The sequence below is a fragment of the Odocoileus virginianus genome, chromosome X (assembly GCF_023699985.2).
Source record: "Odocoileus virginianus isolate 20LAN1187 ecotype Illinois chromosome X, Ovbor_1.2, whole genome shotgun sequence".
Classification (NCBI taxonomy): domain Eukaryota; kingdom Metazoa; phylum Chordata; class Mammalia; order Artiodactyla; family Cervidae; genus Odocoileus; species Odocoileus virginianus.
In genome coordinates, this window is record NC_069708.1 from 47,601,441 (window position 1) to 47,628,401 (window position 26,961).

The 26,961-nt window shown below is 37.1% G+C and overlaps 1 protein-coding gene across 3 annotated transcripts in view; it reads left to right on the forward strand.

Annotated features, from left to right (window-relative positions):
• The window catches only part of DIAPH2 (diaphanous related formin 2), a 953,573-nt gene extending 927,964 nt beyond the window's left edge, over window positions 1-25,609 (forward strand). For all 3 annotated transcript variants that reach the window (XM_070461796.1, XM_070461795.1, XM_070461794.1), the window contains one exon: window positions 19,741-25,609. In XM_070461796.1, coding sequence (XP_070317897.1) covers window positions 19,741-19,805 — 65 coding nt within the window. In that variant the 3' untranslated portion in view covers window positions 19,806-25,609. The remainder of the gene's footprint in view (window positions 1-19,740) is intronic.
• Window positions 25,610-26,961: the final 1,352 nt, after the last annotated feature.

Sequence of the window (26,961 nt, forward strand, 5' to 3'; positions counted from 1 at the left end):
CCAAAATAAGGAAACCTGAAAGGAGAGGATCAAAGGAAGGGAAATCAGTCCAGTTTGTATATTGAGTGTGAGGTTGCTTGGGAACAATCATGAGAAATGTTTGGAAGGTGATCGAAGCTGGAGCCTAGGAAATGTAAGGCCTTACCTGGTGGCTCAGACAGTAAAGAATCCACCTGCAATGTGGGAGACCTGGGTTCGATCCCTGGGTTGGGAAGATCCCCTGGAGGAGGGCATGGCAACCCACTCCAGAATTCTTGCCTGGAGAATCCTCATGGACAGAGGAGCCTGATGAGCTGCAGTCCATGGGGTCACAAAGAGTCGGACACGACTGAGTCACTGAGCACAGCACAAAACACAGCATAGGAAATGTAACATTGAGATCCATTATCATAAAGAAGGTAGAGTAGTTGAAGTTTTGCAAGTGGATGAATACCCATCAAGGATAGCTCATGGAACATATATAGAGTAGTATGGGGAAGGGCAAAGAATAAAACCCTGAAAATTAGTAACATATAAGGGACAAGGAAAAGAATGGTAGCTTATAAAAGACACAAAGAAGTATCAGGCGAAGAGGTAATTTGAAAATTAAGAAAGAATGGTAATATAAAAGCCAAGAAAGGAGAAAATGTTAAGGAAGTGATATTTGTCAACAGTGTCAAGTGCTACAGAGAGGTCGAGGAAAATAAAAACTGAAAGAAAAATTCTAAGCCTTAAGACAGGAATGTGAGATCTGTTCGGAATAGGCCTATTCATAAATATGGTCATCATATTTGTATTACTAGAGAAAAGAATTAATTTATTTTCACAGTATAACATTTTATACTTACAGAAATTGTATTTTTTTCCTACATGATCTAGTTAATCTATAAGAAAGTTTTCACTATCGAAGTATCTTTTGAAAGGTAGTTAAATAATCCTGAGAAATGAGACTCTTAGAAGTAATACATACAAGTCTGCCTTGGTCTTGAAATTCTAATATTTATGGTTATTGTATTTTGTGACTAGTGATCAGAATAGGATAAAATAGAGCCTTTCAGAATGAGACTGTAATGTGATTGGTTAGAAGAATAAGGAAATATCCTTCCCTTCATCGTTGTCTGTTTGTATGTGGTCAACATTGGAGTTCTCAGAGCCATTAATGTCATTTTATGTACTACTTCACAATCAAACTATATATATTATCCTTTTCCTCCATTTTCCCTAAAAACACAAAGCCCTCTTCAGAACCAATTTCAAACATTCACCATTAGACCCAGAGTAAATTAAAGTATTGAAAAGGTAGTTTGTAAACTGTTTCTCATCCCTTACAGATATGTGTATATGGGAACAAACAGCATAAAAGTTTTGATCAGAGAAAGAACAAATATGTATTAAATGGCTATTTAGTATTGAGAAGGCTAATAAAGAGGTCAAAGAGATGCATTCTTAGCTATTATGGAACTATCATCTTGGAAAGGCAGTACATGAAATGATAGTGAAAACTGTGAGACTGGCTAAAATTAAAAGCTGAATTGTGCAGTATAAAATCTGTACTCTTGGAGTCAAGAGGAAAGATCAAGGAAGACCAGAGAGGTCAGAGGTTGGACTTGAATTAGGCTCTGAAGGCTTTAAAAGGGAGGAAGGAGAAGGTGAAAGTGGGCACACAAGCAAAAATTTGAAATATACGTAGGTTTGTTCACAGAATAGTCATGATGTCAACTGAACTAGATTCAAGTGTGCTTAACAGAGAAGAGGGGGAAATCTGATTAGATTTAGCGGGGTCTATGTAACAAAAACAAAAACCAAGTATGTAATCCATAAGCTTCTCCTTTACTTTTTTTAGCTGCCACAAATTTTAGAGCCAAATTTATAACACATATAGTCTAAGATCCCTGATCTACTGTTCACTTTTACCTTCAGATTGCCTTATAATGCAATGGATTATAATTTGAATATTATAATTATATGTAGTTAATTATAATTTGAATCTATCAGCCCTCCAAAATCCTTTTGGAAATTAACTTGTTACAGTTTTTATTGCTGTTTTGCCTTTTTTTCTACCACTTCAAATTAGAGTTGAGCTGGGTTAGTCTTGTTTCAAATCCACAGCAGCTTTATAAGCTGTGGAGTAAGGTGTCTTTTGGAAGACTGCTCAGAGAGACAGGTTGGAAGATGACTTGAATGGAAGACAATCTGGGTATAGTGCTTAGTTTAACCAGCACCTTGTTTCTGAAATATTAGTTGTAGTAAAACAGATCTGTAGATTCATTTTAATGGGAATCTAATTCTTTTGGGTCTCTGGTAATCAACTTAAAACACTTTTTAATGTGTCATTAACTTAAATATCAACAAACAGAAAAATAGGCATAAAGTTCTTATGTTTTAACAATTTGAATAAAAGGCAGATAAATAACACTAATATGTCTATTAACACTAATGTGTCTATTGATGCTAGTTTTAATAGTTGAAAGATGCAGCTTTGAATCCTGTTAAATATTTTGACCTCATTCATGCAAATGCAGAAAATCTCCGTTGTGTACATAGACTGAATAAAATGGTGTTAATCAAGGCTTTGTAATCTAACTTGGGATCATCAGATTTCACAGAGTGAAAACTGGTATTGGGCAACTCTCAAATACAAGTTTTAATAGAGTGTCAACTCAATTGTTTTATAAAGTTGTCTTGCTTACAAGAAGATGAGGCTAAGATTGAAATATTCGTAATATGGATATCTAATCCACTTATTGCTGGAATCAGAAACAGAAAAAACTACTCAGTGCACATTTGCCCCTCTGCTTATAGCTAATTAAGAGCTATAAGTTGGTTCACAAAGACTTCGTTTTCACTGTACCTCTACTCACATTGTGAAAATGGCACTGACTGTCACAGGACCTTATGTGTCCAACTTACCTATGCTATGGGATTTAATAGTATCTCCCTCTGGAATAACTCAACTCTCTGAAAAATTGTCTTTATTCATATTATTATGAAACTTTCATTAGTTTGGTACATCATATGTTGCTTGGATTTTATATAACACAGAAATAAACAAATGTATATATCCATGAGCAAATAAACAAATGTATATATCCATGAGCAACAAATGTATATATCCAGGAGTACGCTAGTTTCCTATAAGGTGATACAGAATATGCTTATGTCAATATTTTTTATATAGAAATGAAAAAGATCTTTCAATATAACTTCCTTTCTGCCTAGTGAGCTTCACTGACTATTTTTTAATGCATTTGGCCCCACCATTAGGAATTGCATTATGTAATCAATATCTGTTACACTGGGCTCTTTCCGAACAGAAACCTAGGACATCTTAAGAAACAAAATGAGTTTCCCTTCCTTCTGTGTGTCTGTTCCTTTTTTTAAATTTCTCTTTGGACTGGCTTTTTGCCCTACTGAGTAGTACATTTCATCATAAGGCATGCCATGTGTTACTAGCCACCCTATGAATTGGTTGCCCTTGAGGGGGGCCAAGTGTCCATTGTGATCCATTCATTGGCCTTTGTTGGAGCAGGTGAGCCTATTCAGCACTGCTTCCCTAAGCGAAAAACTATAAGCATGACAGTTGCAGCTACAAGAGGTGCTGGGCATGTCAGGCAAATGACCTGAGATAATGTTTTACTCTATGAAAATAGCACTTCTTTCAGGGTCATGGGAAATGCAAGTATAAGTTATATTCATTGCCTCCACTTACTCCTCAACCTTCTGCAATATGGCTTCTGTTCCCCTTATTTTACTGAAATTGTTCTCATTAAGGTCTCTAATGACATTCATATTTCTAAAGCTGATAGTGTTCTGTCTTTATTTTACTGCATCTGTCTACAGCATTTGATATTATTGCTTATCCATTTTTTTCAAAATACCTACTCCTTTGGATTCCATAGTATGTGCTGTAATGTTTTATTCTGTAGCTCTCCGATTATTTGCTGTTTTCTTCAAGGACTCCTCTTCCTATGCTCATCCCTTGAATATCACTGTTACACAGCAATTGATCATCAGCCAGCTGCTTTTCTCACTCTACATACTTTCCTGGGTGATGGTTTCAATTATCATCTATGATAAGTCTCCTGAGTCTTTCATACTCTTTCCAGACCTCTCCCCGAACCTCAGTTTTGTAATATTTAACTGCCTGCTGGAAAGCTCCATATGGATATCTCGAACGCATCTCCAACTTGAAAAATCCTAAACATTGCTCATAATCTCCTCCTTGAATGCAACTTTTCTTCTTAATATACCCTATTTTAGTTGATGGAACCACCATTCTTCCAAATATATAAGCTAGAAATTGTAGAGTTATCTTTAACTGTTTTTCTCTCCTCCATGTCCAAATACTCCCTGAGTTTTGTCTGGTCCCCTTTAAGCCTTTCCACTACACGATAATGAAATTGATTGATCTTAACAATTTCACTCCCCATTGCACATCTGAAGTCCAAGAGCCTTTAATCTGGATGTTATTAATACTTCTCTAGCCTCAGAGCCCATAGTCCCCTGCTTTTAATCAACACAGATTTACTTGTAGTCACACACATTTTTTTCCCCGTCTCTTTTCTCCCTTTCCTCACAGTGTCTCCTTTACTTGGGAGTATACTTTTGTTGTTGTTTAATTGCTAAGTTGTGTCTAACTCTTTTGCAACCCCATGGGCTATAGCCCGCCAGGCTCCTCTCTCCATGGGATTTCCCAGGCAAGAATACCGGTGTGGGTTGTCATTTCCTCCTACAGGGGATATTCCTGATCCAGAGATCAAACCTGCCTCTCTTGCATTGCAGGCAAGTTCTTTACCAGCCAGCCACTGGGGAAGCCGGGAGTATACTTTTTCTCCAGGCTAAGTCAGTCTGATGTTTAAGAATCAGCTAGAACATTGCCTTCTCTAGAAAGCCTTCCCAGAGATGCTTTCCCTAAGGCTCTGCTTTCTGTGCTCCTGAAGAGGATATCCCTAATCATAATATTCAGTATAACTGTATTCTCATTATTTGCTACCTTCATTTCTGTGAGAATATCTTGAGGGATAGCTCTGAGACTTTTCATTTTGTATCAGGGATATAATATAATTAAGGTTCTAAAACTGACTCACTGAGAACTATGTAGCAGATTACAGAAGAAGCTCTAACACATCTCATCAGACTAATTTTTAAACTAAAAGGCCACAATCACTACCTAGTACCTTACTTGAAAAAAGAGGCTGGCTCATTTTTCTCTAATACTGTGACAGGCACATTGTCAGTGTTCAAGAAAGGAATACCAAAGTAAATTGCAGGCCAGTTTTTGGACAGAAGGAAATATACCTGATATGGGAATAGACCCTGGTTATGAAGGCAAGGCTCCCTCTTTCCAGTGAATAGGTCTACTCAGGAAACCAAATTAAAGGTCAGCCAGTTGCCTGGTAAATCTGCTGTCCTAGGGGGAAAAAAAAAGTGAGTGGCTGGTTTTACTAGATGCATCATTCAAGCCAAGCTAGGATCTCTAGAAATAATCTCTTCCTTCCCCAGGGAACAAATCTGTCCAGACAACTGGAATCCTAAAGCAGAGAAGTAATAGAAAGCAGCCTAGCAACATTTTTCTACTCATGGGATGGCAATAAGATAAATAAATAAATTGCTATAAAAGATTTCCATTGCTTCCCAAGGGCATAAAAAAATACCTCCACTCATGACGACTTGTGAAATAGATGAAAAGTCAGAACCTTGATAAATTTTGATTTCCTAACTAATCTTTATTAGTCTTTGTTTTTATAGGCTAATCGGAAAAAGACTTCTTAAACATCTGTTTGCGTCTTATCCAAGGTCCCCAAAGTGGCTAAAACATGTCACAGTCTCCATAATGAGGCTATCTAGACTTTTAAAAGTGTAATAGTATCATGATGCCGGAATCTTTGGAATGTGACTCTTATACTACCAAATATTAAAAAAAAAAAACTACCAAATAATTAAAAATTACTCTGTCAGGTACCATTCTGGTACTTCTGTGTTATTGCCTCATGTAGTTCTTCTAACTATCCTATTAGGTAGTTCTTTAAATATTATTTTCATGTTCACAAAGAAGAAAATAAGTTTAGGAAAACATTGCTATTAAGCAGTGGAACAGAGATTTGAACTCATATGGTCATACACTGAGAACTTTGATACAAAATTGTGAATAACCATTAGAGGTAGAAAGCACTTTTTGCTTGAGAATTTTTTTTTGTTGTTGTTAGTTGGTTGATTTTTTTTAAAAAAATCAATTTATTTTAATTGGAGACTAATTATTTTACAATATTGTAGTGGTTTTTTGCCATACACTGACATGAATCAGCCATGGGTGTACATGTGTTCCCCATCCTGAACCCCCTCCCACCTCCCTCCCTATCCCATCCCTCAGGGTCATCCCAGTGCACCAGCCCTGAGCACCCCGTCTCATGCATTGAACCTGGACTGGTGATCTATTTCACATATGCTAATATACATGTTTCAGTGCTATTCTCTCAAATCATCCCACCTTGATTGATTCTTGTGTGTGTGTGTTTTACATCTATCAAAAGGTTAATATGGGTCAAGTGCTAGACTATCTCATTTAGTTCTGTTAACACCCTACAATATATATACTATTATTTGCAGATAAGGAAACATGAAGAATCATTTTTGCAAATATATGAATATGAGAGTGGCCCATTTCTTTAGGAAACCTGTGTCTAGTAACCTACATTAATAAGTTCAAAGACTACATATACCAGCTAGCTTTACTTTATCTCATCATCATTTGTTGGACTAGTACAAATGGTAGTAAGAGTAAAATAATGCTTTGTGCCAAGATTCACCTCTCCAAACCCACACCACCTGCTTTAACAGGAATAATAACCCAGGGTGTGTATCTTTTTGAAAATGGGTCAGTATTGTCCACCATAGAAAGACTATTTTTACTTTGTGGTTTATTGGTAACATGTTGCCACAAAGCAATTTTTAAGTCTCATTTGATTTTACCATTGAAGTCAAACTCTCCAGATGATGCCAACAAAGATCAACATACCTCATCCTTCTGAATTATACATATCTTTTTAGAGAGGCAATATTTAGGTTCACTTCTTAAGACTAGAACTTTTAGAATTTAGAATCTAAGATACATGAAATCCTTTTATAAGTGACAACAGTATATGAAGACAAATTTATCTGTGCCCTAAAACCAGCCTAGTTGTAAGCCATTACTTTCTGACTAGGGAACATTCTGTGGCCCTTTTTTCAGCAGGGCAGAAAATGATACCTGATTTGTCTTTTTTTTTTTTTTTTTTCTTTCCATTATGGTGTACTTAGTGATGGCATAATCAACAGTGAATTCATGCAGATTACGTATTGAATCCTAAACTGCTCTGTAAGTTGAGAACAGTATGTGCTTTTGCTCCGAAGGCTGAAATTTTTACATCCTACCTAGGTTGCTTCCCTAATTTACCAAGTTAATCATACTCAGTTCCAAAAATTCAGACATGGAAAAATATAAAAAAGAAAACATGATCTTACCATTTAGAGATGGCCACTATTTTTATTCATATATATAGCCTTCCAAACTTCTTTATTATGAAGTGAGACTATAATATGGACCTCTGTCAAGCACATATAGATCTATATGATAATTTAGAAATGGCTGCATTGTATCCTAATGTATGTGAGTCTCATCCTTTATTTATCCAATCCTGTGATGAACAGATAGGCTTTTTACAGTTTTCACTAGTAGAAACAATGTTGCAAAGAACATGGATGTGCAGCCATCCATATTTATACATCTGTCTGAGAATATGAGGACTGGCTTTATTCCAGTAGACTTAAATGTCAGGAAAGGTTCTTTGAGATTTCTTGTATGAGGAATAAGTTGCTAGTTAGTAGCCATTGTTTATCATCTAAAGGCTCACCCTGCACTTGGGTTGTGCATAGATTGCCTTAGAAACCGCAACTACAAAGGCACCTCTGTCAGTTATGCATATGACATTGAGAAGCCGTGTTTTAACTGTCCTAATTGCTCATATTTAAAACAATTGCTGACTGGCTTCTACCTTAAGGGGCAGTTTATATTCTAAAACAATGGCACTGGCAGCTGCTAAAGTGTCTGTGATATTAACCATACAGGTTGCCTTTGTCCGTACAACTAGTTAAGTAATTAAGCACAGGCTAGCATGGGGAACACTGCTAATGGGAAGCACCTGTTTATAGTTGCACACATTGTAAGCTGTAGCTTAATATCTTCCCGCCTCAAAATCATAGCCAGTGGGATAGTTCTGTGATCCTGTCATTTGGGAAATGGAAGCATCATGCAGGGGAAAGTCTGCCATTTCTGCCTCACTGCAGAAGCCAGCGAGCTTACATAACCCCAGAGAACCCGAGGCTGCTGAAGATGAGGAATTGGACTGACTCCTCTCAAACTTCAATCATCAGCAAAAAGCAGGTAGCCCAGACCCACGAGATAGATTGCACATGTTAAAAACAAAAAGAGTATATATGTAGTCTTAGAGTGATTTAGAAACAAAAACAGATGACAAGTAAATATATTCTAGGTCAGCATATCAGCAACAAAGCTCAGGCAGATCACAAACAACTGCCACAGAAAATGACAGAGGATTGTCTATCATATGATCAAAGTTAGAGAAATGGCTGATGCCTAGCATTCTTAGTCATAGGGATTTCTGTCACACGTGGAATAGAAAGGCATGAGATGACAGGTGGTAGGAATGAAATGATCCTGTATCTACATTGTCATTTAACAGCTAGTTTATCTGCATCAACCCAAATGGTTGCACAAGTTCTCATCTTGCCAAGTACTCTTGGCCCAGGTCACTACAATCTATGTTTGCCTTGATCAGCTTTTCTGCTGCCACTCTTAATTGTGCTAGCTAGGCTTCAGCAACAGACCCTAAGCAGATAATGCCAGAGGACCTCATTTCTCCTGGGTGGTTTTGTTGTGGGTTTTTTTCTGGGTTGTCTGTTTGATTTGAGCAAACTGCTGTCTTTGTTTTGAACTGCTGTCTTCTCTGAAAATCATTCAGGAGTTTTTTGGATTTTTTTAAATACCATTAAAATTAAAATTAAAATCACATGTTTATGGAAACAGCTATCATCTGATTATGGAAACACTAGGAATCTGACCTGGTCGGGACATTCCCTTTCATTATTTTCCTCCGTGTCCTAGAAAATCATTGTTAAATATATGTAGGATTCTGATTCTCCTTTTATATATCCATTGCTTTACATGCCCCCATATAGGAAAAATTTGATAATTAAAATAGCAACATAAGGAACTAAGGTCACTTTCTCTAATCAAAAATTTATTGCAACATTTCTATTTCTTTTTGTTGAAAAACCCACCTATCTGCTAAGGGCTAATTGAGATGACGTTTTCCCTGATCCCCCAACTCCAGCACTCAAGGGATATGATTTTTCTCTTCTCTGAACCTCCATTGCATGTACTGTTGTTGTTCAGTTGCTCAATTGTGTCCGACTGTTTGTGACCCCATGGACTGCAGCACGTCAGGCTTCCTTGTCCTTCACCATCTCCCAGAGCTTGCTCAAACTCATGTCCATTGAGTCGGTGATGCAATCTAACCATCTCATCCTCTGTTGTCCCCTTCTCCTGCCTTTAATCTTTCCCATCATCAGGGTCTTTTCCAATGAGTCTGTTCTTTGTATCAGGTGGCCAAAGGATTGGAGCTTCAGCCTCACCATCAGACTCTAAGAGATGCTAAAGAGATATATAGTTAGTTTCATGTTAGAGTTGTTTATACATTTATCCTTTCCTTCCTAAAAACTTATAAAGGTGCCTATTATGGTACTCTGCAGATATTTTATTCAGTAAAAATTTATGGGTAGATGAAAGGAAGGAAGAGAGGGAGGGAGAGAGGGTTTTCTTTCCTTTGCCTATATTATTAGCAAATAATATTCTCTGTGTGTAAGCAGTATAGTAGAAGGTGAATTGAAGGAGCAGCTCTTGATTCATTGCTAATGATTAGATGATTAATCAACAGAGTTTTTGAAAAACCTCTGTGTGTAATCCACTGTGATTGACACCTGAGCAGATCTGTTACAGTTTGTGTGAATTCTGTTAGTTTGCTCTTCAGTGTAAGTTTCACATATATAATATACTTGGGAGCTTTCCCAACTATTTTCTAATATTATTCACAGTTTTACTTGTCACTCTTTCCATATTTTCCAGATAGGCAGACATTGTCATCAGACTTTCAACCTCATATAAAATTTGTCTTAGGCCCTGACTGTATTTCCTAGTGAAGAAGGAAATATAATGCATGGCTAGTAAACAAAACCAAGAACATTTAAAAAAATTTTATTCCTTAGCTAATCATTGAGTCCAGAGATAATCGGTAGCAAGTTCTGTGGCAGTTGAAATACTGAATATACTGACTTTATTTTTGTCTGTGCCATACTTTTCTAAAATCCCTTGAAATACTCAAAATATAAATTAGGTAAATGATAGTCATTTAAAATCCCAAGAGGTTAATTGTACATGTTATGAAAATACCATGTTTATGATAGATAAAAGTAAGCATTGCATATTTTCTACATTTGTAGCTTAATATGGATTAAGTTTTTAATGCCTTGAAGTAATATTATTATACTATGTGATTTTACTTTTATCACGTATTTCAATCTTCCTGAAGTTGCTATAATTGAGTTTGTTTGATAATATACCTTTATATTACTATGAGACTTGATAGTTTGCAAAATGTGAGGTTCATAATAGAGATAGAGAGTCAAGTTACTACCTGGCAGGGAGGATAAGAAGAAAGTGAAATATAGAAAAGTGATTTAATCTCACTACTGCAGTTTTGTAAAATATAATTTGCTTTTCCCCTAGCACAGCAGAGTTTCATGCTGATAACAAGCTACTGAATTAATAAATCCATTGCAACTATTGAGACTTTTCCTTTAATAACATAACGAATGCTGAGCATTAAGAAAAGGAAAGGCATTCTTTATACAGATGTTACTTCTACCAGATCTACATCCCTAACCTTAGGAAAAATGCCATCATACACTGAGCAATATCAATGTGAAAATAATTTGTGCATCTCAATTAGAATACTGTATTTTCCACATAAAATCACACTGTTTCCTGGAACACATTTGCTTATTTTCCAATTGGAAAGATATTTAGAGGTCTATTTTGTTATCATTACATGTGCTTAACTCCAATTACAGTTAATGGGAGTTGTGTGTCTATAGTCACAGTAGCCTCTGAACTACTTAACATTATTGCTTTCCATTACCATCCTCATTAGAATAACTTTCATCTCTTCTACTAACCTGCACTACCATGGTAATCTGGGTTTCTGTTTTCTTTGCGTGGATTTATTTGCATGTAACAAAGGATATAAATTACATAACATGGCCTGTTTCTAGTTTTGAAAATATTACAATGTCACTGAGATTAGAATAGGGTTAGAACTATTTAGAAGAAAGTGAAGTTGCTCAGTCATGTCCGACTCTTTGCAACTGCATGGACTATAGCCCACCAGGCTCCTCCATCCGTGGGATTTTCCAGGCAAGAATTGTGGAGTAGGCTACCATTTCCTTCTCCAGGAGATCTTCCCAACCCAGGGATCAAACCTCAATCTGCCACACTGCAGGAAGGTTCTTTACTGTCTGAGCCACCAGGGAAGCCACTTAAGTAGAAGTAATTGATTGGCTTCTAGACTTGCATTTTGGCAGAGCATCCCATGTATACAATTCTGTTGGAATAGAATAATTTGATATACCTGAACACCTATGGTATCTAGTAGACACTAAATTTGTAAAACATAAAACATGAAAAAAAAATGTTTACAAAGTAGAAGCACTATCAACAACAAACCTATACATTTAATTCCAATTATTCAAAATTTTGATGAGGCAAAAGTAATGAAAACAAGTGCATTATAAACTAAGCAGAACTGGTGATGCTCTTTTCCTTGGTGCTGGCCTGTACTGTATTTCCAGGGAAAAAATGATAAGAAGACAAGGAAAGGGGCTTGTTAAGTCTTTAAGAAAATGAAGAACCCGAGGAGAACTCTTAAAAACATCACTAGGAACTTTAGAGTCACTTGACTCATTGGCACTCAACAAATAGACATCTGCCTAGCCTTAGTACGATAGGCTAGTTACTACCTATTGAGTTTGTTTGTCAAGCTGTATTGTTTTCAAGATGTTTTGTGATTATAGCATGATGTAGAGTTCTAAAATGTGCTCTAAAAATACAAGTTTGAAAGGAAAATATACATTACAGAGGATTATTTCACCAGATATTAAAACATACTATGAGACTAAAATAATAAAATCAGAAGTCATTGGCATAAAAATAGTTGGAAAAATACTTAAGTTGATGGAAAAGAAATGTACCCTAGTATAGATAATTTGGTGGTGGCTCAGATGGGAAAGAATCCGCCTGCAATGGGGGAGACCTGAGTTCAATCCCTGGTTTGGGAAGATCCCCTGGAGGAGGGCATGGCAATCCACTCCAGTATTCTTGCCTGGAGAGTCCCCATGGACAGAGGAGCCTGGCGGGCTGCAGTCCATGCTCACAGTGAGTCAGACATGACTGAGCAACTAAGCACAGCAGCACAGCATAGGTAATTCACCATATGATAAAGAGACATATCATCAGTCAGTTTAGAAATTCATGATTATTCAACAAATGGTGCTGGAACAACCCATTTCCTCTTTGCAAGGAAAAAAGCAAGCAAGCAACATGGAAGCTTACCTGACATTGTACAACAAAAATTCTAGATCATTTAAATAAATGTTTTTAAAAACTCAAACCTTAAAGAACAATGAAAGATATAGTTGAATGTTTATCAAATGCCTCTGCCTAGAGAAAGACTTTCTAAGCTTTACAATAAAAGAATGGATCATAGTGTAGAAGACTGACTGATTTAACTACATAAAAATAATAAAAATGAAACCATATGTTCTTGAAAGCCAACAACATGAACCAAATAAAAGGCAATCAACAAACTAAGGAAAATATTTCAGTTGGTTACTATCTATCTTTAAAATGTAGAGTTCAAAATAAAAATAAAGCAAAACTAAAACCCTAATAGATTATTGGATAAGGGATATGATCAGCATTTAAAGGAAGAAATATAAATGGATAATAACATTTGAAAATTTCTACTTTGCTAAAATTTGAAGAAGGGCAAAAAGAGGCAATCATATGCTATTTGTCACTTTTCACATTAGCACATTGTCAAGAGATTAATACCTAACAATGAGATAAGACAAATTAATTTACTTATTGCCAATTGGATTTAAATTAATACAACTATTCTGGAATATGATTTGGACTTAATTTTGCATACTTAACAATGCCACTTCTACACGTGATGTGTATAAAATAAAATATAAACTATAAGGATGTTCATTGCAAGGCTTTTTATAATAGAAAAAAAAAAGGAAGCAACCTAAATGTCTAACAGTAGAGAAATGGTTACCCAAATTGTGGCATATTTATATAAAAAGAAGAGTATGTAGCCATTAAAAATTTTATTTTCAGTATCATGTTTCAGAAGTTTAATGACATACAAAATTTCTATTATACAATAAAATGTTAAATGAAAAAAGTAGAACACCAAATTGTATATATAGTTTAAGCTCAACATTTTTTTTTTTTAAAGACACTATTCTGGTAAGTGAAGAGAATGAATCTGGTCAATGAGTGGAGAAACTGGCTGTCCACCAAGAGATCTGGCCCAAACCTAATTCAGGTGCCACCTTCCTTCCAGTCGTTTGTAGTGAGTGAGAAACTGTATCAAGTCAGGATCCTCAAAAACATAGGGGAAAAAAAAAAAAGCAACAGTTTTGGAATCATGGTACAGAGGGGAAAAAAAGATGTAAGTTCGTATGAGATGATTTCAGTATAACAATCTAAAATAATCTTTCATCAGTATTTGGCATGTGAATAGCTGATTCAATAGACATTTCCTAAGGCAACCTAACCCTGGAGAAGGGAGTGCAACCCACTCCAGTATTCTTGCCTGGAGAACTCCATGGATTCTGTAGCCTGGTGGGGCTACAGTCCATGGGGTCGTAAAGAGTCAGACACACTGAGAGATTAACACATACACAAGGCAACCTAAAGTTTTCTTGGTTTTCTTAGCCTGAGCTGCACAAAACCCATCCTCTGTTTGCTTTTTTTGAAGAGTTTTGGAGAAAAGAAAGCTCAGAATAAATTGCAGAGGCCCTCTTTTACTTTTTTTCCTAGGCAGCTAATTAGCATTAAAATGGGGTGTTTCACCACACAATGTGACAATGTGCAGTGTATGCCAGGCACACTTATTTTATGTTACCCTATTGGGAGGGTATAGTTGCATTGTGTTTGGATAGGTCACGTCATTACATCTAACATGCCTATGAAGCACCAGTTCTTCCATAGACAACAGGTGGATACCTAACCTGGGGGGGAATGAATAATGGACAAGTCTTTTTATCAACAGGTTTTCAATCTCAAGTTGACCTGCTCATGCAATATACAACACACAGCCCTCTACCTTTGGCATACACTCACTTTGGTAGAGGAGTGATTAAACGTTTCTCGGTTACATGCTACAAGCTTGAGTCCTTTGGTCTGTCTCACACCACATTTTTTTTAAGCTTTATGATATGCTTATTCCTCAGTTATTTCACCTGACAAAGTTTTCAGTAGGAAGGAAATTAGCAGTGTAGATGTAGATATGGATCTGAAATTTTGTGACATTCAGGTATTTCATGAATGATGTGCTTTGTACATAGTTGTTGAATAAATGATTGCCTGAATGAATTTTAGAGCAGTACAATAACAGGTTTAATCTATTCACTCAGGACTCCATTGGGAAGGTTTTGAAATGAATGCCAAATCAATTTATGCTTAGAAAAAGCATAAAGCTTCTTACTCTTATGACAGTGGGGAAAGCCTTGACAGTGGTTTGAGCTGGTTAGCCTGATATTCACAGTGTACAGAAGCATGTTTTAGCTGGGCCATGTATTTGCATTTTCTTTTCTGTGACAGATTGGCATATTGTTTTGGATTTGGTCACCTCTCCTCCATGGACTGCACATTTCATATAACTATGTTCCTCTCCTCAGTTTCACACTATGACTATGTTACTCTCTGTAGAAATAGAATCTTTTCACTTTCACATGGGGCATCAAGCCTTTGGTGACCAAAAAGAATCTGATAAGGTATGCATGCCCAGCTCTGGTAGATTTAGAGGGTACATCTTGGGACTGACATCTCAGGTTCTATATAGCATTAATCCTTGTGTTTACAAACAATAGAATCCCTTAATGAATTCTTAGACCATGAGGATACATTAGATTCTCTAGGCTTGCTTATTCATCATGTTACCTTGTACATTCAGAAGATGGAAACAGGAAGATTATGACAAATCATGTTCCCTCAGCCTCTGATATAATGTTTTCCTGTATCTCATTGCACAATATCCCCAACAAGTAAACACACATAGATTGATGCTTCCCCCCATCTTCCTCTCTTTGATTTCCAAAAGCACAACAAGGCAAATTGGAAAGGGAAGCCACTACTGATTAACAAAGCCCTCCCCATCACCTCAGGTAAATACATATTTTCTAAACTATTGACTTTTTGGAGGAGAGACTCCTATTTTTTTTCCATCTAAACAATTCTAGTATTAGTAGTGTTGGGAGAATAAGATTGGGTAGAAAAGTGAATTTGGTTCAGCCTGGGTCTCCTGGAGTTCTCAAATCATAGCACACGGGCACCTGCCTCCTTCACCTATGTTTCTAAATAGGAAATTCAGTCACTCTCACAGTCACCCAAATAACTCCATCACCTCTGACAGCAATAATAACTAGCATTTGCTCTTTTCTCATAAATTTGATGCCAAGTATGTCTTGACCTCATAAGGATCAGAACACTGACTGTTACCCATTAGTATTTAGTTGTATTTTTAAAAATTCAATGATTCTTGGAACTTCCTTGGTGGTTCAGTGGCCAAGACTCCATGCTCCCAATGCAGGAGACCCAGGTTCAATCCCTGGTCAGGGAACTAGGTCTCTGAAGATCCCATGCAGCCAAATAAATAAATATTTTTTTAAATAAATAAAAATTCAATGATTGTCAATCTTTGCCTCAAAGAAAGCATGAATCTAGGTATGAAAATTTGCTATCATTAGATTGTAAGCTATTAGAATGTGAAAAGAGATTAATATTTATATTGATATATATTCATATTATATATACATATAACATTATCCTCTAAATTGCACTTCTGCCCTTATCCATACAAGTCTAGAGTATAAATATATATTTTGTACCTAAAATAGTTTTAACATAAACACAGAGAATTATAAATAAATCACAGAAACCCAGATCAGTCATTGCTGCCATTATTTCTAGAGTTGTTTTTTCATAAACAATGTTGGAGGTTGACATTTTGAAAGTACAAATAATGACCTTTACAGAATTGCTTCTACTTATAATTATCTCATAAACATAGGGACCAATTAAGTACCAAAAATATTCAGAGAGAGACAGAGACAGAGAATGAAGGGAGAGAGGGAGATAAAGAGAAAGGAAGGGAAGAACTGTGGAATAATTCTCTTGTGTGTATGCCAAGAGCTGGATTTGGGCTGTGAACCAGTGTATATCCTCCCTTCCAAAAGCTTTAATGTCCTTTTCTCAGTTCATTTTGACTTGAAAGTTTATTTTCTCACACCAGATGCTACCAATAAAGCTGCAATTTGATGTGAATCCTGACATCATTTACTTCTGCAAGGCTAGGTTTTTGTATGTGGTGCTTTTCTTGAATCCAGTGGGCAGTGAACGGTGGTATGGGGTACCAATAGCATTCCTGGAGTGAACGTGGATGCCGGCTGACCTTTGTGTGTGGGATCACCAAGGCACAAGCCTTTTTTCCAGCTGGGACAATCCTCTGTGAATGCCACCATCATTCTCATATCTGATAGCTTTAACACTGAGTACTTAAATGCTAGCAATACAGTGGTAACCATCATATTACAATCTCATTTGTAAATGTCTTCTCAAAAGTCCCAAACCAACCTGTATGTGAATCAGTGACATCTAAGTAATAAGCCCTTTATCTCAGAATGTTATCTTTACAATTTTAGTGGATTGTGATTGGTATCACAAATTAAATAATGGAATTTTTAATGGTATCTTTAAAAGGATACCCAAATAATCCATCACTCAGATATATCTCTGAATAGAAAAAATATCTCTTTCTTTCTCACCTCTCAGTGATGATAATGCATTATAAGGCACTTTAAGCTTATGGCTGTTTGGCTCAGTGCACTCATACCATGGTATTAATGAGGCCAAGGTCATGGAGGCCAGTTAGCTTTGCTCTGTGTACTGACCACAGACTACCCAGAATCACTCAAGAAACACTGATGATGTGTTTCTCATCAAGAAACACAGATGAAAAAAGTTCCATGGCAAAACCTCAGCATTTCTCACAGTCCATCCTCCCCATGGGAGAGGCAGGATATATTCCAGGGTATCATCATCTTCTCTCTCAAATTGCCAACATCTGTTGGATCATCAAAAAAACAACAGAGTTCCAGAAAAGCATCTACTTCTGTTTTATTGACTATGCCAAAGCCTTTGACTGTGTGGATCACAACAAACTGTGGAAAATTCTTCAAGAGATGGGAATACCAGACCACCTGACCTGCCTCTTGAGAAATCTGTAGGCAGGTCAGAAAGCAACAGTTAGAACTGGACATGGAACAACAGACTGCTTCCAAATCGGGAAAGGAGTGCGTCAAGGCTGTATATTGTCAGCCTGCTTATTTAATTCATATGCAGAGTACATCATGCGAAATGCCAGGCTGGATGAAGCACAAGCTGGAATCAAGATTGCCAGGAGAAATATCAATAACCTCAGATATGTAGATAACACCACCCTTAAGGCAGAAAGCAAAGAACTAAAGAACCTCTTGATGAAAGTAAAAGAGGAGAGTGAAAAAGTTTGCTTAAAACTCAACATTCAGAAAACTAAGATCATGGCATCTGGTTCCATCATTTCATCACAAATAGATGGGGAAACAGTGAGAAACTTTATTTTTTGGGGCTCCAAAATCACTGCAGATGGTGACTGCAGCCATGAAATTAAAAGACACTTACTCCTTGGAAGAGAAGCTATGACCAACCTAGACAGCATATTAAAAAGCAGAGACATTACTTTGCTAACAGAGGTCCATCTAGTCAAAGCTATGGTTTTTCCAGTACTCATGTATGGATGTGAGAATTGGACTATAAAGAAAGCTGAGTGCCGAGGAATTGATGCTTTTGAACTGTGGTGTTGGAGAAGACTCTTGAGAGCCCCTTGGAGTGCAAGGAGATCCAACCAGTCCATCCTAAAGGAGATCAGTCCTAAATATTCATTGGAAGGACTGATGCTGAAGCTGAAACTCCGATACTTTGGCCACCTCATGCGAAGAACTGATTCATTGGAAAAGAACCTGATGCTGGGAAAGATTGAAGGCAGGAAGAGAAGGGGATGACAGAGGATGAGGTGGTTGGATGGCTTCACCGACTCAATGGACATGAGTTTGAGTAAACTCCTGCAGTTAGGGTGATGGACAGGGAGGCCTGGAGTGCTGCAGTCCATGGGGTTGCGAAGAGTCAGACATGACTGAGTGACTGAACTGAGACTGAGATCATCATCTTAGGGAGGAAATGAGTAGGAGCTTGGGAGGTCCCAACGTCTACCTCTGAATAAAGCAGCCTTGACATTTAGGCATTAACTTTGCATTGTAATCCCCCATCATACCATTGATTTGCTATGTAACCTTCATCACTAAAGCAGAGATAATAGGATAGAATGAAATGGGTTTACCTCCCGGGGATGTTGTGTGAATTAGCAAATTAACGAGTGTAAAGTGTTAGCATTTATGTAAGTGCTGGTGGTTGTGATTATTTCTAGGGACCTAGTCTCATTCTAAATAGAGAATCTAAGTATATTATGCTTCTGTCAGAAGGGGATTTTCACCCACATCAATTGCATTTAAGCTGAGCATAAAACAGAGGTGATAATAACATAGTAGTGATCACCACAATGCAGAGCTGTAAACCTTTTTCCTATTAAAGCTAAAACTATTTTCAGCAACTTTCAGTGCTTTTAAACTTTGCTTTCCAAGCTTTGTGCCAACAGTTCTCTCTACAGTGATTATTTTTCCTGTGACGGGTGAGGGGAATGGGACCTATTCATTATTTATTCCCATAATGACTATATAATGTATTGAATTTGTTTACATCACACAATCAAGCAAAGACTTGGTAGCTGATTTGATTGCCACATATTGTAATCATTGTAAAAAATAAAAAAAACTCTTTTTCAGCTCTGCCCACGCTGGTGTCCTCTAGAGGTAGCCAACATACAGATTGAAAACTCATGGGGAATTGAAGTGCTTTCCAACAAAAGGCACTGTACATAGATCCTTTCAATTTAACATCTTTACCAAGGAATTTTGTTGTCACCTGCTATTTCCAAAGGGACTGTGCTTGAGCGAATTCTTCCATTTCTTTTATCACTCTGACTTCACTTACCAAGAAAAGTCATTTAATGCTATTTCAAACCCTTGAACTCAGCCTGGGAGCTGCAGTGTGAACTCCTCAGATCTGGGCTTCATGTTATTTATTTACATATTCATTTGAATTAATTTTTCAAGACTGTTTGAAAACCTCTCTCAACCTGACATCATGCAATAGCCGGAATCTAAAGCTCACCATGTTTTTGGTTCTCTTTTCTCTTTGTCTTACAGAAAACAGACGAGTACCTTTGGAAAGGTCACGGTCTCGCCACAATGGAGGTATCTCATCTAAGTGATTCCTGATGCCAAAGAAAAAGAAAATATTAAAGTAAACAAAATCATACAGTTTGAGAAGAACAAAACCTACTCTCAAGGGATGGAGACTATATAAGTACATTTCTGCAAAGATCAAGCTAAGCTGGATGAAATAGTGTGCATATATAAAGCTATTGCAAGACTCCTCCCACAGTTACACTAACACAAACACAATTGCCAGGATTTTAAAACATGCATTTCATTTTAGTGTAAAGATGTGTGTTATTTGTTATTGTGTGTGACCTGACAGTGATGATGAAAAATGTAAGAAATTGAAGAGTTCTAAAGACATTCAAAACCATTCAGTCTGTCAAAAATGTATAATGTTACTCAAATTTTGTCACACACACACACACACACCCCCCCCAAAAAAAAAGGAAGAAAAGAGAAAGAATTCATCAATGTCTACTGATTGCTGTTAAATAGAAAAGTAAAAGACCAGTGAAAATGTGTGTGTTAATGGTTTGGAAAGGCACTGATATTGCACACTCTGTAAAAGAAGCCATCTTGGAAACTCAGAAAATGTACTACTTCATCCCCTTCAAGTTGTTTAGAATCTAATCTCAAGTGAAAGTTGATGGATTCTTCTGCTTTGGCTGAAATTAAACTTATCATTAATCTAGAGTTTCAGCACGATATTGCAGGCACTTATCATTGCTAAAAATAAACCAAAGTTTAACAGAAGCGGTTAGAGAAAGTAACTTAAACTTTATTTAAAGAGGTATTTTATAAGTATGCACATATATCTACTTTATACAAATACTTTGTATGGCTATTTTTGAGAAAAACCTCACATTTTAATGTTTATGCTAGAGCTGAACCTGCAAATTCTGTTACCTTTATTTAGATTTTTAAAGGTAAATATTGATCCCTGTTCTCCATGGTTTCTTTCTTCTCTCTATTGCTTCTTACTCCCACGACCCCCTTGAAGGCAGGGAATAGAGTTCTAAGAGACCTGAGAGGAAAAAGATTTCTCTCTGCAGGAGGCAGCAGAAAACTCTCTGATAGGTCAATTGTCTTATCTGCCTCCTTCATCCCCCTTTCCCATTCTGCTGTGATGATCTGAAGAAGAAAAATGATATACTTTATATATGTGTAGATATTTATATATCCTGCTACAATAATTCCACATCCCAGTGATTAACTGAACTTCTCAATCATCATCATACTTAACTTACCTTATTATATTAACAAATCATTTAAATGCTGCCAAAACAACTCTAGGAGGAAAAACCAGGCTCTACATTTTTCTTAAATAGATGAGGAAAAGTCATACTTAACTTGTCTATTACTTTTTAAAATGCATTGAAAGAATGTAGTATAACTGCTCTGGAGTATAATTTTAAGACTAATCCATGCAGATGATTATGATTATTGTAAAAGTTTTCTTATGTGTATATTTCTTATATAAAAAATCCTATTTCTACTTCCTCTAAAGCACATTATAGATATTCAGAAAGAACAAATGACTGGCTTGGCAAATCACTACCTGAGATAATGAAAACAAGTGACCAATAGCTCATAGTTTCTTTTATACAGATGTATAGTCATTCAAACTGCTGCCTTTTCCTCCAGTTCATTCTTACTTAGGTCTTACCCTTTGCAAAGCTCTGAAGATACTACAATAGAGAAATCAAAAACAGTAACAGGATCTGAGATTTTACAATTTTATCCTGTCTTAAGACACACACATACACACACACACAAAGAAGTTTAAGGGATGTATCAATTTCACATGCTGTTTTTTAACAATAACAACAACAAACACTTAGGTTCTACTAATTTATGTAAATACTTAACATATTTTTAACTTCACAAAGTCTTTTCTGAAATCTTCATTGTATGGCTTCTTTGAGTCTTTTGATAGTTTTTCAGACTGTAGGAAAATGATATTTTGAAATATTCACCCTGACTAATATTTAGGGACATTTCCCATGCCGTATATCAAGCTAGTCAAGGTAGAAATACTGTTGCATATCACCTTTTCCAGATGTGAACTTGCCTTATTTTTTAGTTTGTGGGGGGAAAAAAGTACAGTTATTGATAAATTATATATTTGTATTTAGAGTAACCCTACGCACTTTTCACAAACATTGAGAACTTTCAGGGTCTTTCATGAAGCTCTGATAACTCAATTAAAGGGTTTGCTTCCCAGATTTATAATGGTCCTGCTCTAGCCATTTGTAGTTTGTTTTGGGTTGAAAATTATCACCAGAAAAAAAAAATACATAATGATATTTTTAGTACAGAGTGTATAGAGCCAAATTATACTAAATCTTTTATTGGGTTTATTACTGCCATAATTGAGAAGCGCCTTCCCTCGTGGCTAAGATGATAAAGAATCTGCCTGCAGTGCAAGAGACATGGGTTCCATCCCTGGGTCAGAAAGATCTCCTGGAGAAGGGACTGGCTACCCACTCCAGTAATCTTGCCTGGAGAATTCCATGGACAGAGGAGCCTGGTCGGCTACAGTCCATAGGGCTGAAAGCAAAACCACTCTGAGCTTCCCAGGTAGCTCAGATGGTAAAGAATCCACTTGCAGTACAGGAGACCTGGGTTCAATTTCTCCTGCTCCGCTGGAGAAGGCAATGGCTTCCCACTCCAGTATTCTTGCCTGGAAAATCCCATGGACATAGGAGCCTGGCAGGCTACAGTCCATGGGGTCGCAAAGAGTCAGACATGACTGAGCGACTAAGCACATACACACACAATTTATGCAGATTTTCTTCAGAGTGTTTTTTAAAAGTGCAAAACCCTTTAAAATGTTTACTAGTTGTATTAGTTTCCTTTGGCTGCTGTAATAAATTATCACAAACTAGGTGACCTAACATCAGAAATTTATTCTCTCATGGTTGTTGTGGCCAGATTCCAAAATCAAAGGCCATGCTCCCTTCAGAGGCTCTAGAGGAAAATCCTCCCTTGTCTCTTCCAACTTTGGGTGGCTACTGGCATTGCTTGGGTTATGGCCACATCTCTCTGTCTGCTCTGTCTTCACATTACCTTCTGCTCTGTGTACTTAATCTCCCTATGCCTCTCTTATAAGGACACTTTTGTTGTAATTTCAAGCCCACTGAGATAATCCAGGATAATTTCATATGAAGAGCCTAAATTTAATTCCAAATAAGGTAACTTTAAAGGTTCTGAGGATTAAGATATGGACATACATTTTTTGGAGGTGACCTTTAGCCCACTACAGTCTGCCTTCTGGACCCCCAAATTTATGTCTGTCCCCTGTGCAAAATATATTCACCCTACCCTAATATTTCCCAAAGTCTCAAACCTAAAGTTTAAACTCTCATCCAAACATCATCAGTTCAAAAGTCCCAAATCTTATCTAGATCATCTAACTCAGCAACAGGTCAAAACCCTAGGGCAAAATTCCTTTGCATCTGTGAATCAGTGAAACATGACCTCAACAAGGCTCCTGCTTCCAAAATGCAGGGATGGGATAGGCATATGATAATAGTTATAGACATTCCTATTCCAGAAGGAAGAAAATGGAACAGACATGGAAAGGAGTTCCTTGTCCTAATGAGTTTCAGAATTTGGCCCAGCAGAATCCCTTTCCCTGGTGGCTCAGATGGTAAATGCGGGAGACCTGGGTTGGAAAGGTTGATCCCTGGTTGGGAAGATCTTCTGGAGGAGGAAATGGCAACCCACTCCACTATTCTTGCCTGGAGAATCCCATGGACAGAGGAGCCTGCAGGGCTACAGTTCATGGGGTCGCCAAGAGTCAGACACGACTGAGTGAATAAGCACAGCACAGGACACAGGTCTCAGCAAGTCTTGTGACCTCAGCCAAGTGCTTGAGCTTCAGTTCTGTTCTCAGAATCCCCTTAGGTTTCAAGGCTTGACAATAATCCTTCTTGTCTCAGGGTTGCACCCTTTAGGTCTGCAGCTCTGCCCTAGAGTTGATCTTTTCTATCAAAGGGTCTACCTGTTTACAGCTTAATCAGCCTGTTTCTTGCCTGTAAAGTTTTGGTCATCTGACAGCCTTCTCTCATTTTGTCCTGTCTCTGTCTCTTTCAGGCCAAGATGGAACTGTTTCTGCTGGTGTAACTTTTTAAAAAACTTTGTGGGCTCCTCATGAATGTCATATTGATTTAATAGAGATGCAATAGAGTCCTCACAGTTCTTTGCCAGATAATGCCACCTCTATTCCTGGCTTTTATCAAGATGAATGAGTGGATCAGTGAGTCAATGCCTAATCTCTACAGCACTAGCCAAAGGTTGCCTAGTCTTGGGTTTATCTCCAGAGCCCACTATCCTAACAGTGAATCTCTTCATTTTAGCATCTTTTGCAATCTGAATAGGTGCAGAATTTCCTGAATTATCAAGTGCTGGTTCCTTTCTGCTTACCAGTTCTTTCTTCAATTTATCCTTTTCTCTTATATTTTACTGTAAGCTCAAGAAAAAACTAGACCATATGGCCCATGCTTTGCTCTCACGTTTCCTCAGCTGAATACCCAAATTTGTCACTTACAGATCTGCTTTCCACAAAACGGTTGGAGACAATCTGGATAAGCTTTTTTGCCAGTATATAATAAAGATCACCTTTCCTGTAGTTTTCAATAAAATGTTCTTCAGTTCCTTCTGAGCCCTCATGAGAAGCACCTTTAACATTCATATTCTTCCCAACAGTCTGTTTAAAGCAACCTATGCTTTTTCTATCATATACATCAATATTCTTCCCACCTCTACACATGATGTAATTCCAAAGACACTTCTAGATTTTTAAGTATTGTTATAGCAGTCCCCGACTTCCTGGTACCCACATCTGTATTTTCTTGCTGTGGTTGCTCTAACAGAGTATTCCAAATGTGATCACTTAAAACAACAGGCATTTACTCTCTTCTGTTTGGGAGGCCAGAAGTCCTAAATTGAGGTCTTGGCAGGGATGTACTCCCTCTCTGGAGCTTCTAGGAGAAACCTTCCTTGCTTCTCCCAGTTTGTGACTGTCATCATTCCTGACTTGTGACCAAGCCTCTCTCTTCTCTATCTTCATATCACCTCTCCCTCTGTATATCTAATCTACCTCTACCACTTTCTTATAAAGATACTTGTGAAGGCATTTAAGGCTCATCAGCTTATACATAATCTCCTCATCTCAAGATCCTTCACTTAATGACATCTGTGAAGACCCTTTTCCCAAATAAGTTAACATCAAAGGTTCTAAGAATTGGGACAGGGACATATCTTTGGGGAGTCACCATTCAGCTCACAACACTATTTATTGCACAAAAATGTACTTTTCACTTTTTAAAATGCATCCTTGGTGCTCAAGTCAAACTCAGTGTTGTCTCTAAAAGCCATTGTATGCACAGGCTGCTGCATGCTTTGATGTTAAATGGCTGAACAGTGTATTCTAAAATTCAGTTGATACTTACTACAGCAAATTAGCTTGAAAAAATAATTGGTTCCAACTATGAGCTCTGGTGTATCTTTTCTGCCCCTTTTATGGAGTCTTTGACCAAATATTTTCTATGATTAATAATGTAGGTATAAAGCTACCTCTGATACAGAAGTGTTCTTTACAACTTTATTTTAGATATTGTGAATCCCTTAACTGAAAGGAGAGGTGACAGCAAAGCCTATTTGAATGGATATTGAGGGAGATTGTACCCATACCAAGACACTCAGAAGAAGTATTTCAGTAGCAGAACTATGGATTCATGTTCTCGTTTTGCCTCAGAATAAATGCCTGTCTCTTTGCAGGACCAAGAATGACTTGCAATCTATCTGTAATGCATACTTACTTATTCAATAAAGCTAAGATTACATTAAATGTTTTACTGCCTATGACAATTAATATCAAGGATGGGTGAAAAGGTACTAACTGAAGTATAAAGGCAGGATGTAAGAAGAATACTCCAGAAGGGGAAGCTTCAACTTAACAAAAGTACCAAAGTATTTCTATAAGGACCTGGTCAGGTAGAAATCATGGGATATATTCAAAGACACACATACCTGTGGGAATCATAAGATTTTCTCTAAGTATTCTTGAGCACTTCTTGCCAGAGTACTGGAGAGATGTTTGCACACCTTAAAAGTGCAGAGAAGTCAGAAGGGTGATTTACATCCTCCAGAGAAACTGTTTCTACAGAGGGTTTTTAACCTTTATTATACAATGAAAGTAAATGGACTTCAAATGCTCAGAGGGGTAAAAATCTGGAATTAGAGATAAAGAATTGTAAATAATTATTCTCCAGAGGGCTTTCAAAAGAATCTCTCATCGTAGGTGGGCTGACTTGAAGATGAATGGTTGGACAAGGTAATAACCAGGTCTATAAATGATATGGTCCAAAGTACCTGGCAAGACCATTGTTTCCCTTGGAATGGTTTCCTCCAGGACTCAAATATATTAGTTTTTTCTCCTGCATTGACCCAAGTAGGCAAACTCCTTTGTAGGGAGTCTGAAAACCTGAGTATCCACAACTAGGGGAATTTGGGCTCAAAGGAAAGTGGAAATCTGGAAATTGATATATATGCAATGCAGGTAACTGGTATGTAATTTTGATTTATAGTAAAAAGAAAGCAATAGCCAAAGAGCCCATTTACAGACTGAATTTATTTAGATGTCTAGAGTCCCAGTAGCCACAAATAAAATATTATTATAGTTAGTATTCATTTCAGGGAAAAACAACTTACAAATTCATGAAATGTACAAATTATGACTTTGTTCCTAGTTCTTGGAGATTAGCCAGAATTCAGACTTTAGCCATGATGACCTTATATCTTGGCTAATAGAAGTTCAGCCAGTATTCTTACCTATATTTTGGCTGAGGTGCAGACAATATTTTCACCTTTTGATGTGTATGAGTAAAGCACAAGAGCTCTTACCATATTATTAGAAATATTAATAATAAATCTTCAACTTCTCTACTTCGCTAAAGGCTCCAGTGTGGCTATTCTAATCATCAAGTGCCCATTCAATGGACACTGCTTTTCAGGACACAATTATGAGTTAAACACACAGCTCTGCCTTCAGGGATCTCACAGTCTAATGGGAGATGGGACATGTACAAAAAGAACTGGAATTCAAGATGGAAAAAAAGCAATCAGTGTCATAAGAGTGGTACAGATAAGGCCTAGGGGAGTTCAGAAAAAAACAATGTTATAGAGATGAGGTGAGGTGGG